Genomic DNA, 17871 nt, shown 5'->3' with positions numbered 1-17871 from the left:
GGTCTAGCTTCAATTGATTCATGATTTCAATTTTGAAAAATACTGAAATCTCCACAAATCCCCTTCAAATTACAAATGTCATGGCGGTACTGCTAGTAGTAATATTAAGAATTTGTACTTTTGGATTATTTTTGCTATTCTGAATTGCATTTGGTTGATCTATGTGATAGTAATAGGGGCTCTTCAGTAACATTTATAACTAAAAATCATTTGAACTGATCTCATTAAATATAATACATATATGTGAATTTGTAGGACAAATATTAAGATTTACACAATACGTGGTAAATGGTTTCATCATTGTAGAACTAATAAACAATCATTTGTCTTATTGGAAAACTGAAACTCATCCAGCTGTTAGAATATCTCTGTTTATACTCGATTAGTTGAGTAACGTCAAAAGTACTAGTCAATGAAATCCAAACCAATATGATTTATTACCAATAGTTACGGGTATGATTTTGTACAATTTCATAAATGCTTACCAATAAAAACTTCTACAGTATGGACGATCAAGATTTTGACTTTCAATCTTTCTTAATTGATATCCTGTAATATATGTAATGTTTACTTACGAACTTGAGTGTGTGAATATTCTGTACAACATGAAAGTAATTTAGCTTCAGAACAATAAGTACTGGGAAGTAATAAACTGTTTGAAATGTCGTAGTTTATGACTACCCGATATTGTGAACCTATAAAATGGAATCCTTTTTTTAGAACCGGAGGCGAGCGTGATATAATCTATCTACTGCGTCGAAAGTCAGTGATTCATCCGTCCAATTCCAATCAAGAGACTACCATTTAATATTGTAGGTGCATTCAGTCAGTCAGTCAGCTACAACGTAGGACCAGGCACATATATGCATCGGTCCAAGTTGCCATACCTCGTTAGCACAACAAGATCAACACCGGATTCATAGAAGTAATTAATTTAGTGGTGGTAGTATATAAAGAAAGGTTGTATATAAGGATATAGTATAGGAAGGAAAAAAGTTATGAAACAATTTTAATATCAAGGTTTAAGGGAAGATAAAGAGTGTATACACCTACGACATTGTGATCGATTTTGAGTCATGTTACCTACAATTTCCAACCATTGGTTACGATAGTCACGCGGACCCCAACCAGGTAGTCTGCATCTGCCAACATGGCTCAGACTAGAAGTTAGTGACTTCAAGCATTGATGCCATGTTTTGGTTTGGCCGCCCCTAACTCTCTTCCAACCATCTCCTACACTAGTCAACATTGCGCGTCGTGGTAATCGGTGTTCAGGCATACGTAACACGTGGCCTAACCATCTCAGTCGATGAAGATTCATCACCTCATCAACTGATTTACCATCATTCCCTATTACCCTGCGTCGAACCTCACTATTACTTACCCGGTGATCCCAGCAGATGTGAGCAATATTTCTAAGGCATCTGTGGTCAAATACTAGTAACCTACGAGTATCTTCTACTCTTAATCGCCATATTTCACATCCGTAAAGTAGAACAGAACGAACTGTTGCGCAGTATACTCGTCCCTTAATTGATAGACGGATATCTCGTCTTCGCCATAGGTGACGTAAGTTGGCAAAAGCCAAACGAGCTTTTTAAATCCGTGCTGAGATTTCGTCAGACACCAACACATTAGGGCTAATCAGACTTCCAAGATAAGTGAAGTTGTCGACGCGTTCGACTACTTCGCTCCCTATCCTTAGTTCAGGTGTTGACGCAGGCCAGTCCTGGAGTAACAATTTACATTTGGATGGGGAGAAACGCATCCCAAACATCCTGGCATTATTACTCAGTTCTAACAGAAGACTGAATTTTTTCAGCGTCTTCACCAAACAGGACTATGTCATCTGCGTATTCTAAGTCGATAAGTGAACCTCCTGGTAGAAGATCAATTCCTGAAAATTCAGTCGACGAGAGTGTTATTTGCAGCAACAGGTCTATAATGAAGTTAAACAAAAATGGGGATAATGGACAGCCTTGACGGACATCACTTGAGGTTGTAAAATCAGATGACAGTTCGCCATAAGCTCTGACTAGACTGGTAGTGTTCGAGTAAAGAGCCTTCACAAGGTTTATGTACTTCTCAGGTACACCTTTTAATGACAGACACTACCACAGAACCTCTCGGTCTACAGAGTCAAATGCTGCTTTCAAGTCAATGTAGGTGCATTATCATACTTCTCAATTAATTGGCTCTATAAGTTATGACTTACCGTTGGAACTTAGTGAGATCCATCTTAAAGGACATGGTTGTTATTAACCATAGTAATTGTATGACGATTTTATAGAATATGAAACTCAACTAAATTGAGCACTACATAGCAAGGCAAGTGAGGTCAGAAAATATAAAGCTTCGAATTCCGATTGAATGGATGAAAGTGTCATACTTATAGACGATCCTGAGTTTGATCCCTTACAGAAACATATGTATTCCAGAAGAATTAAAAAAAAGAACGAAAGTTATCTATCTTTTTTCTTATTTTCAAGCTGATGATAGTTAATGATGAAAATGCTTACATATTTATTACTTTTTAAATTCAGATGGAGAAGTCTGAAAATCAAAAGGAAACATTAGATGAGTTGATTGATCAAGAAGAACAATTACTGCAACAAAATTCAGAATTAGATAAGACATGCTCATCGATACAATATGAAGTTGAAACATGGGAGTCATGCATGAGAAACTTTCTGAATAAATTTCTACAATCAGTTGAGGAATTACAAACTCTGCATAACAGGATTTATCAATTGAATTGATCAACAAAATACTTAATTTGTTTAACAGTCGACTACAAATGTATACATACATTAAAACTATAAAACATTGAAATGTAGGTAAATACAATTTCGACATAATAAAATCCACTATATTTTCTATGTAATCATTTTATTAATAAGAATAACTACATTTCAGATTCAAATTAACAATGTAAACTCATGTTAGTCAATAGACCCTAGTCAGTTTAAAGCCCCCCTCCTGCTTCAGTCTGGGCACCTGGGCAGTATCACAGCCCTCACACAAATCAAATGGGATTTGTGCGGCGCATATGTATCTGGTGCTTCTTTGTACCAATATTTATGTGTTTAAATAAATAAATAAATAGTTTAAAGCCCACATTTATTTTGAATAAGTGACTGTGTCGTTCAAAATCGTCACTAACAATAAAAAGCTTTAATTCCAGTCGTTTTTCATTTAAACATAGGCATTATAATAACCGCATATGATACAATACAGGATTTAAAAAACTGTACAACTAATAGTTCCACAGAGTCAGCACTTAAATGGCTTCTTTAAAATAACCTTGACCTATTATCTATGATCTTTAGTATCTTCGTGATATCAGTCATTCCCTGATTATAAACGAACAAAGACGACCAATGCAACTTATAAGCAACGTTAGCCTAAGCAAATGTCGAACCAAGTACTGTTGGGTGATAGTACTGATAGTCTTCAGACCAAGCTACACGACCTCTCTACCATTCATATTTCACCAACCAGTTCAATTATCTTTAACATAATGAGTTCATATGAATTGTTTATTACTTATACTTGTAAAATGAGGAACCACTGAACACCAAGACTGGTACAAGTGAAGATTTATTAAACGCCAGAGCACGACGACGACCCTAGTCGAAAATACACTCATTCATATATTGATTGTACACCCATTTTGACTATTAATTAAGATGAAATCATGTGATACCGATTTCGATATTATACGTGTAATGGGGTAGCCAATTAGAGTGACACCTGATGAAGATCAAATTAAGGATAATATTTTCATATTTTAAGCCACTAAATGATCTTAGCTAGACCACTGAAAACCTAAAAGCACTGTACAGTTTTTTAGTTCTAGTATGGGACTCAGGAGTGTGCATCCACGACCCTGCCACTAGGGATCAACCCAAGAACCTTCGGTCTTGTGCGCAAACGCTGAACCTCTAGACCATTGAGTTGGAATCCAATGGTGTACATGTCTACTTTCAATCAATTTGCGATATTGTGCGATCGTCTTTCATTACCTGAGGTGGGTAATGATATTGTGCCTTTATATTGTTTCACTTAATATTCCCCAGTCATCTAATAATGTTGCGTTTGTCCGTCAACTTTCGTTGCATGGATGCACAGATCAAATGTATTATTCCTGAAAACATCACATCCATTCTTCAACTAGTTAATTTGAAAAAAAGAAGTACATTAAATTCAATTTTTGAAAATTATAAAGAATTTATTGTGGATGTTTATCTAAAAATATTAAAAGAATATGTACAAGGTGTATATCTAATCATGGTGTTAGTCAATATTCAGGAAATTTCGGTTTTAATAAAAATGGATTTTTTGTTTCAGGAGATTGATTAGAACTACTATTTACAAAAACGTTTGATTTGGACTTCACAAGATTTTGTTCATCTTTGTTGTCTGACATTGACATTTTCATATCACAATCGTTGGTTACACTAGCAAGTAGAGCTGATAGATATGGACGAGGTGACTCTTTTGGAGTAATCACTGCACATGGTTGATTTTTATTTTATATCATAAAATAGAAACGAAGAAAAATATTACTAGTTCTAAAGTTATATTAGTATTAAAACATATAAACACGAACATCAATATACATAAACAAAACGAAAAATTGCCAGTTGTGTTAATATTGTAGATTCAGTCAGTCGGTCACAACGTAGAACTTCGTACGTACGTACATCAGTTCGAGTTGTCATTCCACATTAACACAGAGATCCAGTTGTCGATTCAAATCCCATAGTGATAGAAGTAGTAAGAGTATAAGCAGTAATCCCAAAGATTAGGGTGTAAAAATGTTATTCAACGGATATAATCCAGTGAAATAAATTTGGAAAGAGAATTAAGATAGAGACATGAAGAATTCAGAAGATTACAATTCGGCAGAACACAAAGAGTGAATGCACCTACGCCATTGCAAACGATTTTGAGCCATGTCATTCAAGGTCTCTAACCATCGGTTGTTATCATCTCGCGCATCCCAACCAGGTAGTCTACACCTACCAACATGACTCAGTCCAATTGTCAATGACTTCATGGACTTGTGCCACGTTTTGGTCTGGCCGCCCCTAGCTTTCTTCCAACCTACTCCTACACCATAAAGCATTGCACGTCGGGGCAGTCGGTGGTTGGGCATACGTAACACATGTCCCAGTCATCTCAACTGATGAAGTTTTACTACTTCATCAATCGATTTTCCATCCTTACCTAGTACCCGTTTCCTAACATCTGCATTACTTACCCGGTGGTCCCAGGATATACGAGCAATGCTTCGAAGACACCTATGATCGAATACTAGTAGCCTACGAATATCCTCTACTCTTATCGGTCATGTTTTACTGCCATAGAGTAGGACGAAACGAACTGCTGAGCAGTAAACCAGTCCTTTGGTTGCTAGACGGATATCTCGCCTACGCCATAAATGATGCAAGTTGGCGAAAGCTAGACGAGCCTTCTGTATCCGTGCTGAGATTTTGTCACACACCAGACCACAAGGGCTGATGAGACTCCCAAGATAAGTGAAACGGTCAACACGCTCAACTACTTCACTCCCTATCATTAGTTCAGGTGTCGATGCAACCCAATGCTGAAGTAACATTTTGCACTTCGAGGGAGAGAATCGCATCCCGAACATGCCTGCGTAGTTGCTTATGGTGATCAGAAGACTCTGCATTTTGTCAGCATCTTCACCAAATAAAAACAATGTCGTCGGCGTATTCTAAGTCAACAAGTGAGTCTCCTGGTAAAAGTTCAACTCCTGGAGATTGAGATGATGAAAGTGTTATCTCCAAAAGCATGTCAACGACAAAGTTAAACAAGAATGGAGAGAGTGGACAGCCCTGATGAACACCACTTGAGGTAACCAATTCTGATAACAGTTCGCCATAGGCTCTAACTCGACCAGTTGTGTTCGAGTAGAGAGCCTTTATGAGGTTAATGTACTTCTTTGGTACTCCTTTCAGTGACAAACACTGCCATAGAACCTCACGATCAACAGAGTCAAATGCCGCCTCAATGTCAAGAAATACTATGATTGTGGGACGTCTGAATGTATGTCTATATTCTATGACCTGACGTAGAGTGAATATCTGGTCTATGCAACCATGTCCAGGTCGAAAACCAGCCTGGTTTTCTCTAGTCTGCTCTTCACGAGCTTTCGTTAGGCGTCCAAGTATTATTGAAGCTAATATTTTAGACACTATATTAGTCAAACTGATCCCTCTGTGATTGTCACAGGAGGACTTTTGTCCTTTCTTATAGACTGGCACAATCAGTGATTATGACCAGTTAGATTGGATTACGTCCAGTTCCCAGATTCTACCTAAGACCTCAGTCAATCTCGCTGCTAGTACAGGATCACCATCCTTAAAAATCTCAGGGGTAATATTGTAGATAACCCATAAACGTAACTATAGTTAGATAAACAAGTGAGAATTCTTACTCCGGATTTTATGGTCCATTCTAACGTCGGTCAACTGTTTACCCTTAAAGATTGCATTACTTACATTTATTTTTCCATCACTACTATTGCAGAAGAGATCGGTGTTTGGGACTAATTTGAATGAATCATTTGACTGCATATAATGTCGCAACCAGATTATGTGTTTCATGCGATAAATCATACAAATTAGAATTGTAATCAATTAGGTAATGAAGAGCTTCTCGTACCCCACGCCATCTTCAATTATGAAATACTTCATTGTTTAATAATTACACAATTTTTATCCAAATCCTGAATTTATCCAATTATTGCTGACAGAACTACAGACTCTGCTGCATGCTCTTTTATAATAATTTTAGAGGCGCATGAATAGTTTTGGTGGATTATGATTTGTTTTAGAGATCCTAATTAATAAAATAGATTTTCATAAGTTGGATGACTATGTAACTCCATACGCTAGCAAATATAAATAAATTTAGCACATGTTGTGCTGCCTTTTTTTATTATACAAACAACTTCTTGAATGTATCATTCTGCTAATTTTTCTTTAATTACTACATAATTTTCCTCTCTTCATAATGTCTGACATATTTTGTGACATATCCCTTAATCATTTGGTTTGCATTGTTCTCTAAGTAAATATTTCGGTTGGAACACTACCATAGTTAGACTAATGATGATTTTTTCCAAATGATAACGTTTATTTGTATCTCAAGGTGGGAATGTTGTGTTCGCTGAGTTGGATGGTTTAGCTGAAAACCTTTCATTGTCCCCGTAGGCAATATCATTAGCACGTACTTCAAGGAAAAGTGGGCTAAACTAACTAGTATCTGCTAGCAAATATGATTTAAAATGTTGCTGAAATACTCCGAAGTGCAACATTATTTCATTTGAGCTTTTATGTGAATTATGACTAAAAAATAATATTTTTTCCTGTTTATCCACATCCCAATGGTAACAATTGTTAATGCTTGCAAAAAAATTACCACCGTAAGAAACGTAACTAGATAAAAAAAAATACAGAATATAAACTTGGTTGAAACAGAAATAGCATACACATGAACGATTCAGCATCACCCGGAAATAAGTATTGGACAGGCTGAACACGACCCAAGAATCGAATTAAGGACTCTTGAACTTTACGACGTTGTTCAACTACACGACGACGTAATGAAGACGGGTCAGAAGCAATCGGTGCTCGTTTAACACGTGTATTTAAGAACGTGTGTGGTTCCGGTAATATAGGAAGTTGTAAGTGTGCAGGAGCAGGAGGTGGCAGAGAGCATGACAGCTGATCTGAAATACCTTGACCTACACCCGTATTTAACATGGATGTGGATCCCATCCCACCAAAACGTGGATTCCCCGACCAATTAGGACGCAATGACAAGGGTCGAGGAATAATTGTTGTTCCTCCTGGGCCCAAAACTGCAGCACATACCACACCTTTCTTGGGAGAACTTCCGATGCTGGTAGCTGAACGATATGAAAGAATAGCCATCAATAAAAATCGATGAAAATCAAAATATTTATGTAAGTAAATACTAAAATCGATGTGTATTAGCGATTAAGAATTTTCTATTCTGAAGAAAAACAAGTCAAAGTTATATGACAGGAACAATATGCTTTTTACTAATAATCTTTGATTCGTCTGTGACAAAAGCACTTCAGTCAATTAACATAAAGTACCTTTAGGCATTTTCAGTTCGAAATATGGGCAGAAAAATCCGAAAGGGCATCAATCGTCAAGAATCAACGATTTTAATTAGGCTACATTGAGATGTGATCCATTATAAGGCGGAAAGTTCTATCCAGATTTGTAGCCATAAACTCCTGCACTTTGAATTTCACCAGAAAAAACATTGGTACGATAAGTATCAATCTGCAATTTACAATGGATAACTGAAATAACTAAAATATCAGTTCAGCCATCGCTTAGACTAACTAACCGAATATCACGGTAATTAATAGAAGATGGATCACAGAAGAAATAAAAATAAAATAAAATTTGACCATAATTCGTAAAATATGAACTGTATCTATTATTTTTGATGAACTATTACTGGACATCTGTTCAATATATACAAATGAGTCGGCTTTAAAGTATACAGTTGTAAATGGAAGTCTTTTACATTTAAGTAAATAAACACGACAAGATCAATTTAGAGTCTGGCAAAATTGTGCGTTACCCGAAATGAAAAACCACGATAGATTAAATTAACAAGAGGGATAGCAAAAGAGTTGAAATAATAGTAAAATTCATGACAGTGGGAATGATTAAACAATGAGAATACAAATAGAAAAAACGTTATGTATGAAGATTTACTGAAACTCAAGTACTACGTGAATATAAACTTCATGTATCTGTGTTACTGTAACCAATCCTAAACGGAGTCATACAATATCTCCAAAAACTGATTAAAACAATTCCGCATACCACAACCACATAGTCTGTACCTACCATAATGAACCAGATCAGGTCAGCAACTTCATTGAGAGATGATACGTCTCAATCCAACCAATTGCCAACATTTTCCAAACCTACTCCAACATCAGCTAATATTACCCATCGAGGTAGGCAATGGTCAAACACACGTAAAATATGCTCTAATCACATCAATTGATCAATACACAGTCTTTCTAACCGATTTGCCTAGAATTCTACACTTATCCTCAATATTCTTCATTTGCTTTTTCGACCATATGAAACCAATGCCTAGGAATACATCTACAGTCAGATAAATACAAACTCCACGTCTCCTACTTTCATAGATCATGCTTCACACCCACAAAGGAACACCACTGGGTACTTGCCCTATGGTTGATAGAAGACCGTTTCGCTCACATGAAAATCGATGTAAACTGGCAAGTGCTAGGCGGAATTTTTGAATTCGTGTCAAAATTCAATCAGTCACCAACCCATCAAGGTTGATAGAACTTCAAAAATAAGTGAAGTAGTCGGCGGGCTCAACCGCTTTACTTGTCAAAACCAGTCAAAAGACTGACGCATATCAGTCCCAAAGCAACATTTTGCACATAGAATGGAAGAAACCCACCTAGAACATTATTTCATTGTTACTTAAGTCGTTTAAAAGATTCCATATTTTGTTAATCCATGAGAAGTTCGACAAAGAAAGTGTCTTCACTTTAATCATTTTTTCAAATAAAACAACAACATGATCATTCATCATATATTCAGTCGGGGAAAAGTAAAACCCATCAACCAATGAATTGCAACAGTGGGTAGTAAGTAACTACAGAGCTGACCAAGCAAATGTGGAACATCAGATGCAAAACAGAATACGATAGTGGTGTTTATGGTGGAGTTTTGTTCTCTGAACTTGGTGGTTCGGTCGTGAAGCTTTTATCGTTATTCTGAACGACATCATTAGCACAAACTTCAGGTAGTAGTGAGATGTTTGAATTTCTCCACATATGGCTCACAGTTTGTCCTGTAGACCATGATCTTGATCGGTTATTGTTGAGCTTTAACCTGTCATTATCTACAACTTTATTTTGATTGTATCTCCCTTTGATTTGATTCTTGCACTCATATTGGTCCATAATTTTCCTGATTGGTTGGTAGATTGCGTCGATCTCGATGTGTTTCTTGGTTGCTGATTGACCTGAATGCCAACCTTCTAAAAATTCTCTAGTGTTTTATGCATTGTCTCTATTCAATATCTCAACATTTTCCCGGTCGAATGTGTGTCCACAATTGTCCACATGCGAGGATATATCATGGCGTTTGACCGCGAAAAATTCTAGTTTTGAGGCGTCACTTGTATTGCAGTTTATTCCTTTTCGGAGTAGGTGTTCTATTTTTGCCAGAGGTTGCTTTGAAAGGTTAGCCACGGAGTTGTTTGTGTTTTCTTCCGAAGGTGGTTTTGAAATCTGATCAACGTCTTCGATGGCATCAAGTTCACAGTGGAACAGGAGTCAAACTACAAACTACCATTCTTGGATGTATTAATCGTCAGAACCGACACAGGAAAATTGGAGACTCAAGTATATCGGAAGCCGACCCACACACATCAAATTCTCAGTTACGGTAGCAACAACCCAAGAGCTCACAAAACCAACTACGTACAAACTCTATCCAAGAGGGAGAGAACATACTGCACCACACCTGCAGCGCGGAAAAATGAGGAAAAATATCTAAAGACTATCTTTCAAACGAACGGCTACCCAATCAACAGCAAAAACACCAACCAAACGCGTAAGCAGAAATGAAGTCAAGTACAGAAACCAACAATAAAGAGGGCGTCTGCTTTGTCCGATGTAGTGTTTTTCGCAGTTGGAAAAATTTATTTTGTAGATGATGTTCAGTTTTTCTTCTTTTGTCATTTCGTCCTTTGGTTTGCATAGGATCGGTTGAAGTGATTTTGTTAGTTTGTGTGCTACACCCGCTCCAAAAGGCTTTAACAATATCGTCTTAATTTCTGATATGCTTTTTAAATATGGTAGAATGATCCGTTTGTTGGTAATAAAAACATCACAGAGAAGAAATAATAATTTAGCATTAGATTTTTCTACAACAAAACATATATTCTTATTCTTAGCGTTTCGTAAGAGAGAAATCAGATATTCCACTGACTTCTTAATAGTTATAAAACTACTTGTTCCAAAAAGAGGGATAAATGTACAACTGGACCAAAATATATAGTGAATGAATTAGCGATTAAAACACCTGAATCTCCCCACGCTTACTTCAATTTAAGCAGTCAGGTAGCCTCGCTAGACTTTACAAGGACAATTGCCAATAATTAATTATGATACTAGATTCAACCTAAATTACATGAAATATATACTTTAGATATTTCCAGTCAATAACAAACCACCACTTTGATGTGCTACATTTTCGATATCAATGCATACCATGCTTACAAATATAAGGTTAACAGTAAACTGCTTTCAATACTCATTAGTGATTTTCAAATACAGACACCTAACGACAAATGATGACCTCCATAAGTATCTGAAAGACAAGACTATTTAAAGCGATAAACTTCAAAGGTACGGAAACTGGCTTTACAAGTAGGTGGAAAACAATTCGCAACATACGTTCTTTACATCCTCTGTACATACGTTTACGGGGAATTTCATTAAGACCTGAGACATCAAATCCCAAATCTATTAACCCAAGTACAATATCGCTCAAAAGAATCGAAGTTCTCCCACTGCTTTCAGCATTCATTAGTGAGGAAACAGCTAAGTCTTCTGTAACTGGAGAAAGTAAATAAATATGTTGAGAATAAAGTTACCATGAAGCAAATTAATAATATACACCATATTATATAACTTTAGGAATTACTTTTGTCTAGCTGTTTTGCTAATTTTTCTAGACCCAACTACTAACCTTAGTTCTCATCGCACCAATTGTTTTACTGTTTTTCATCTTATTTAACTTATTTTTGTACTTGACTTACATTGTTTCGGTTCGTTTATTTGCTCAGATATTTCAAACATAAATTAAATATTCCATTAATGAGTCACTACATAAATATACTAGAATTGTTATTAAATTGCGCAATGAAGAACTATTGTATGTATAGTCACAAATTATATTCTTAACAAAGACTTTTAGATGTCTTTTTAATATCGTGATTTCAGTGCTGGAAGATGTAATTACTTCAGACATGAACTTTCAAGACCGGAAATAGATTTATTAACATTGTAGTTATAAATAATTAAAATATAAATTATTTCGAAGTTCATGTTATTAGTATTTACGTCATAAATGAAAAACATCTCATACAGATGCGAAACTTGAAAATGTGTATGATAATTAATTAGTCTCAAGCTCCCGTGATATTACATGTCTTCTAATAAACCAGAGAGATCGGTCAAGGATAAAGAAGGCAAGACATTCACCGAGATTAAGAACAAAGGAACAGATGGGTAGAATACTTCGAGGAACTCTTGGATAAACCAGCCCCATTGAACCCACCGAACATCGAAGCAGTATACACAAACCTTTCTATAGATGTCACTCCACCAAGGACCGAAGAAATCAAGATGGCCTTCAGACAATTCAAGAATGGGAAAGCAGTAGAACCTGACAATATACCAGCTAAAGCTCTGAAGTCAGACATTGAAGTAACTGCAAACATGCTTCACCTTCTATTCAAGAAGATTTGGGAGGAAGATCAAGTGCCGACGGACTGGAAAGAAGGATACCTCGTCAAGATACCAAGAAAAGGAGACCTGAACAAATGTGAGAACTATGGAGGATTCACACTACTATTGGTACTAGGAAAGCTTTTCAACAGAGTGTTGCTTAACCAAGTGAGAAATTTAGAAGATGCCCAGATTTGAGATCAACAGACCGGATTCCGTAAGGATTGATTGTGCACAGACTAAATCGTGACACTACGGATCAATGTTGAGTAATCGATTAAACCGAATTTGTCAGTAAACATAAACTTCATTGATTATGAAAAAGGATTCAACAGTGTGGACAATAGAACTTCCCGGAAACTTCTTCGACATTATGCTGTACATGAGCGAATCATCAATATCATACGGAAGCCATACGGCGGACTACACCTCGAAGTCGTGCACTGAGGACAGCTGACAGATACATTCCAAGTGAGGATTGGAGTTAGACAAGCCCAAGTACAAAAAAGTACACTTTGCGCCAACAATCAGAAGCAGATATGATAGAGGATGAATGGCGATTGAAAAGGACTGTCCAGGACGGAGTTGGATAGAGATTTCTGGTAGTCCATCTATGCTCCATCACGACGTGTAAAAAGAGTAAGTTATTGGATGAAGACACATTATTCTGAAATCTCACATACATGAAAAATAAATAAATAATATATGAGTGAATAATGTAATGAGAAGAAAAATCAGATTTTCTGACGTTTCGTGACTCAGTGTAAGCCACTTCTTCAAAGAATAAATAACCAAATTAACATTAATCCAAGTTTAAATAGTACAACAGAACAACACGAATATTAGGTGCGATCAATCAAAAAACAGGCCTGAATAAATCAATATCATGTCATTTCGGTCAAGGTGATTCATAAGCGATATGTATGTAAATTTGTGTGTATGTATGTGTGCACTGTTAATGGTGAAAAATATGTGACCTTGTAGGGCCAGTGAAATGTCACTGAACCCTAGCCAAATCATCCGGCAGTCGGGTCACTAAATACCGAACGGATCATCGATCCCCGTCAAGGTCAAGGACAATCAACGCGCACCAGTTAATCATACGCCATGGACTGGTCCATGCGGCAGTGGTTCTACTTCGCTTGTATCTACTTTAACTAATATATTCCTGTTATAACGTCCCTTGTGTTACACAGTCTTCAGAGCATCCATGGTCCCTTGATACGTCGATGGGGCAATCCACGTAAGGTGCTGGTCGCGAGGTGTGACTTCGAAGTCAGCTTGTTCGTTACACCGTCCCCGTCTTACTCGAGTAGGCTTCCAATCATTCGACATAGATCATCAACGTTGATGGTCCACAACCTTTATAATGACAAAGGATAAAGTTTAATTTTTAATTTAATGGTGTGAATTGTAAATAATATCAGACTAGGTGACTAGGATAGATAGTCCAAGTAGAATGTATGGTAAGGTCTTCCTTTCTATTGAGAGCAGTAGGATTAAGCATTATATGGAACGCTTCAGCTACTCTCCTTTTTTTGTAATTGGAAAAGCCTTTTTGTAGTATTTTGATATTTTTGAGATCAATTTGATGATTGTTGAAAATGAATGAGCTAAAACCTTTCATTCGGGGCCTCGCTTTGGTTTGCTCTGTATCCCAAATCATGCAATACTTCGCGGTTTTATGGTTTACCTAAAATTCGTAAACGAGATATCCCTCTAAGACCGATAGTAGACTTAACCAACACACCGACATACTCTTTATCGAAATATCTAAGCAGCATATTAAAGCCACTACAGCTTAACTCACATAATATGATTAAAGATACATATGACTTTGAATCAAAATTATCGGGATTAATTACCAAGAAGAATGAAGCCATGGTAAGCTTTGATGTCGTCTCTTTATACATTAGTATTCCTATTGATAAATGCTTAGAATTCATTAGTGGTTTACTAGAGAATGACAATACTCTTTCTGGCAGATGTCCTTTAAGCATCAGTTTAATCATGAGATCCTTAAAACTCTGCTTAAATCCGACTCTATTCACTTTCAACGGAATGTTATACAACTAAACTAATGGTGTAGCAATGGGATCCCCAGTGTCCCCGATTGTGGCCAACCTTTTTATGGCCCACGAAGAATCAAATATTTTCACCAACGACATTAAGCCACTAATTTGGCTTAGATATGTAGATGATACATTTGTAGTGATAAAAAAGACTCATCTAAGATTGTTTTCAAAACGGATAAATACACTTTCATCTCACATTAAATTCACGAATGAGAATGAAAATGAATATAATGAGCTACCTTTCTTAGATTGCTTAGTGAAAAGAAATGTAAATGGAGTTCTAAATCTATCCATCTACCGAAAGCCCACATACTCTAATCGTTATATTGACTTCCATTCAGCACACCCTTTCAGTGTTAAGATCTCGTTAGCCTTAAATCTTTTTAGAAGAGCCAACAAGATCATCACTTCAGAAGAGGACAAACAAAATGAACAAAAGAATGTAATTATTATCTTAAAATTTAATAATTTTCCTATGAAGATTATTAGAAGTATATTAAAACAAAACAGTTCAGTACGTAATAATAATAATTCGAGTGAAATGCCATGGATTGGTACTGCAGTTTTACCATACCGTCATGGCACAACAGAACTCCAAAGGATCTTAAGACAACACAGAATTAAAGTATATTACAAGACAACGAACACACTTAGAAATACTTTGGTTCGATTAAAAGAAAAGATCCCATTCATATCTACACAGGACTGCGTCTACAAATTAGGCTGTGTCGATTGTGATGCCTTCTATATTGGAGAGTCATCTCGCGAAATCTTGACTCGTGCCAAAGAACATACTAGGTACACAAAAAAACCTCCTAATAATCCTGTAGAACTGGATAGACTTCAAATTAAATCGGAAATAGCAGTTCACGCCATTTTCAACAATCATCAAATTGATCTCAAAAATATCAAAATACTACAAAAAGGCTTTTCCAATTACAAAAAAAGGAGAGTAGCTGAAGCGTTCCATATAATGCTTAATCCTACTGCTCTCAATAGAAAGGAAGACCTTACCATACATTCTACTTGGACTATCTATCCTAGTCACCTAGTCTGATATTATTTACAATTCACACCATTAAATTAAAAATTAAACTTTATCCTTTGTCATTATAAAGGTTGTGGACCATCAACGTTGATGATCTATGTCGAATGATTGGAAGCCTACTCGAGTAAGACGGGGACGGTGTAACGAACAAGCTGACTTCGAAGTCACACCTCGCGACCAGCACCTTACGTGGATTGCCCCATCGACGTATCAAGGGACCATGGATGCTCTGAAGACTGTGTAACACAAGGGACGTTATAACAGGAATATATTAGTTAAAGTAGATACAAGCGAAGTAGAACCACTGCCGCATGGACCAGTCCATGGCGTATGATTAACTGGTGCGCGTTGATTGTCCTTGACCTTGACGGGGATCGATGATCCGTTCGGTATTTAGTGACCCGACTGCCGGATGATTTGGCTAGGGTTCAGTGACATTTCACTGGCCCTACAAGGTCACATATTTTTCACCATTAACAGTGCACACATACATACACACAAATTTACATACATATCGCTTATGAATCACCTTGACCGAAATGACATGATATTGATTTATTCAGGCCTGTTTTTTGATTGATCGCACCTAATATTCGTGTTGTTCTGTTGTACTATTTAAACTTGGATTAATGTTAATTTGGTTATTTATTCTTTGAAGAAGTGGCTTACACTGAGTCACGAAACGTCAGAAAATCTGATTTTTCTACTCATTGAGATATTACAAATATATTATCTATTTATAACAATCTACCCAATGCTCAATTTATTCAAAATTATCAAAGTAAATCTTGGTAATGATACATACATGAAACATGTTATATATCTATAAGTATAATGAATGATAGCTTTTCGAGATCCATTTATGGACCAATACTATGCGTGTATTTTTATCGTATAATTGTTAAATAACTCAACTATTCATATTATTTCCCTCTTATTATGAGCTTTATTTTGACCTATGAACTTTTATTATACGATATACCATTCTTGAGTTATGCTTGTCTATCAATTAATATTTTCCGTATTCGCAGCCACATTCGGCTAAATCATGTAAAATGTTGTTTCCAATTTTATGGTACTATGTGGTCTGTCTGTTTGGTATATAAACCTAGTATGTTTGGAATAAAAGATTTATATTGCCGAGGCTGTTATTGGTGTTCTGGACCTAATAGACTGGGCTGAGCGGAAAGCAGGACCGATAAGGTCTCTAGACTGCTCGTACGGGTTTTATACGTCATTAGTCGGGTCGATAAGTCACTGCTCTCTAATTGGCGGTATTATCACGTTATACATTAATAGAGCACATAGGCCACAAGTTATAACATATGTCATTTAGAGAAATAAATACGAGTGGTGAATTCAAAAAAATTACTGGTTAAAAATTTTCGCCAACTTTTAGAATGATATATATATATATATATATATATACAGAAAACGATATTCGAAAATTCGCTATATGATTACAAACGAAACCACACTTACAAGAAAAGAAAATATTTGAAAGTACTCTCAACGCTGCGTACTCAATAGATGTATATCCGACTGATAAGGCAAGATAACCAATAGCACCTTCAACAACATCCAAAACACCCTGGGGGCACTCTCCGCCTGTCAATAACCGACTAGACATTTCAGAAACTGCTGAGAAAATGTAGATAAAAATGTGCACTTTCAATACAGAAGAAACTACAGAAGAATTGTAAAGGCGAAGACGACCATAAATTTTACTTGCATTCAGGACAAAGTTGGATATGGTTACCTTTGATGGACACTACTCGCTAACATCACCCAAAGGGAAAAACCTTGATGACAGGTCACACAACTTCTTAAAATGTCACTATTAGCATACCTAGACACTTCTCAGAAGCTGATGCAACCATGGAACATATCGACACAATTCAAAGGTTGTCTTTGGATTAACGAAAGAGATTGATGTTGGTGTCTCGAGGCTTAATAAAAGGTGATACATGGATTTTACAACCTTTAGAGACTATAGACTGATCTCTTTGTTATTGGTCGAAAGTGATTTAATCTTATTTCCTACTAACTGGAGTAATCAATGAGGAAATAATCTCAAATGACTAATGACAATTTCCGTTAGTCCAACTGACACTTGTAAAGTGCCAATAATTTGTCATTACCAACCTGAAACACCTTTAGAA

General features: G+C 36.3%; 2 protein-coding genes across 2 annotated transcripts in view; both read right to left on the bottom strand.

Annotated features, from left to right (window-relative positions):
- Smp_198510 (hypothetical protein) overlaps window positions 1-2856 on the bottom strand; it is a gene marked incomplete at both ends in the record, with an annotated part of 4326 nt that extends 1470 nt beyond the window's left edge. The window contains 1 exon segment of the mRNA XM_018789990.1: window positions 2544-2856. Within this exon segment, the coding sequence (XP_018655378.1) occupies window positions 2544-2856 (313 nt within the window).
- Window positions 2857-4215: 1359 nt separating this feature from the next.
- On the bottom strand, window positions 4216-17339 carry Smp_198520 (hypothetical protein; the record flags this gene model as incomplete). The annotated part of the gene is made up of 4 exons (XM_018789989.1): window positions 4216-4512; window positions 7523-7942; window positions 11531-11692; window positions 17192-17339. 4 exons carry the CDS (start codon window positions 17337-17339, stop codon window positions 4301-4303), a joined length of 942 nt encoding a protein of 313 aa, XP_018655377.1. The 3' UTR covers window positions 4216-4300.
- Window positions 17340-17871: the final 532 nt, after the last annotated feature.

Source organism: Schistosoma mansoni, chromosome W (genome assembly GCF_000237925.1).
Source record: "Schistosoma mansoni strain Puerto Rico chromosome W, complete genome".
Taxonomy (NCBI): Eukaryota; Metazoa; Platyhelminthes; class Trematoda; order Strigeidida; family Schistosomatidae; genus Schistosoma; species Schistosoma mansoni.
The sequence above is the reverse complement of the archived record's forward strand: the minus strand, read 5'-3'. Positions and strand labels throughout refer to the sequence as shown.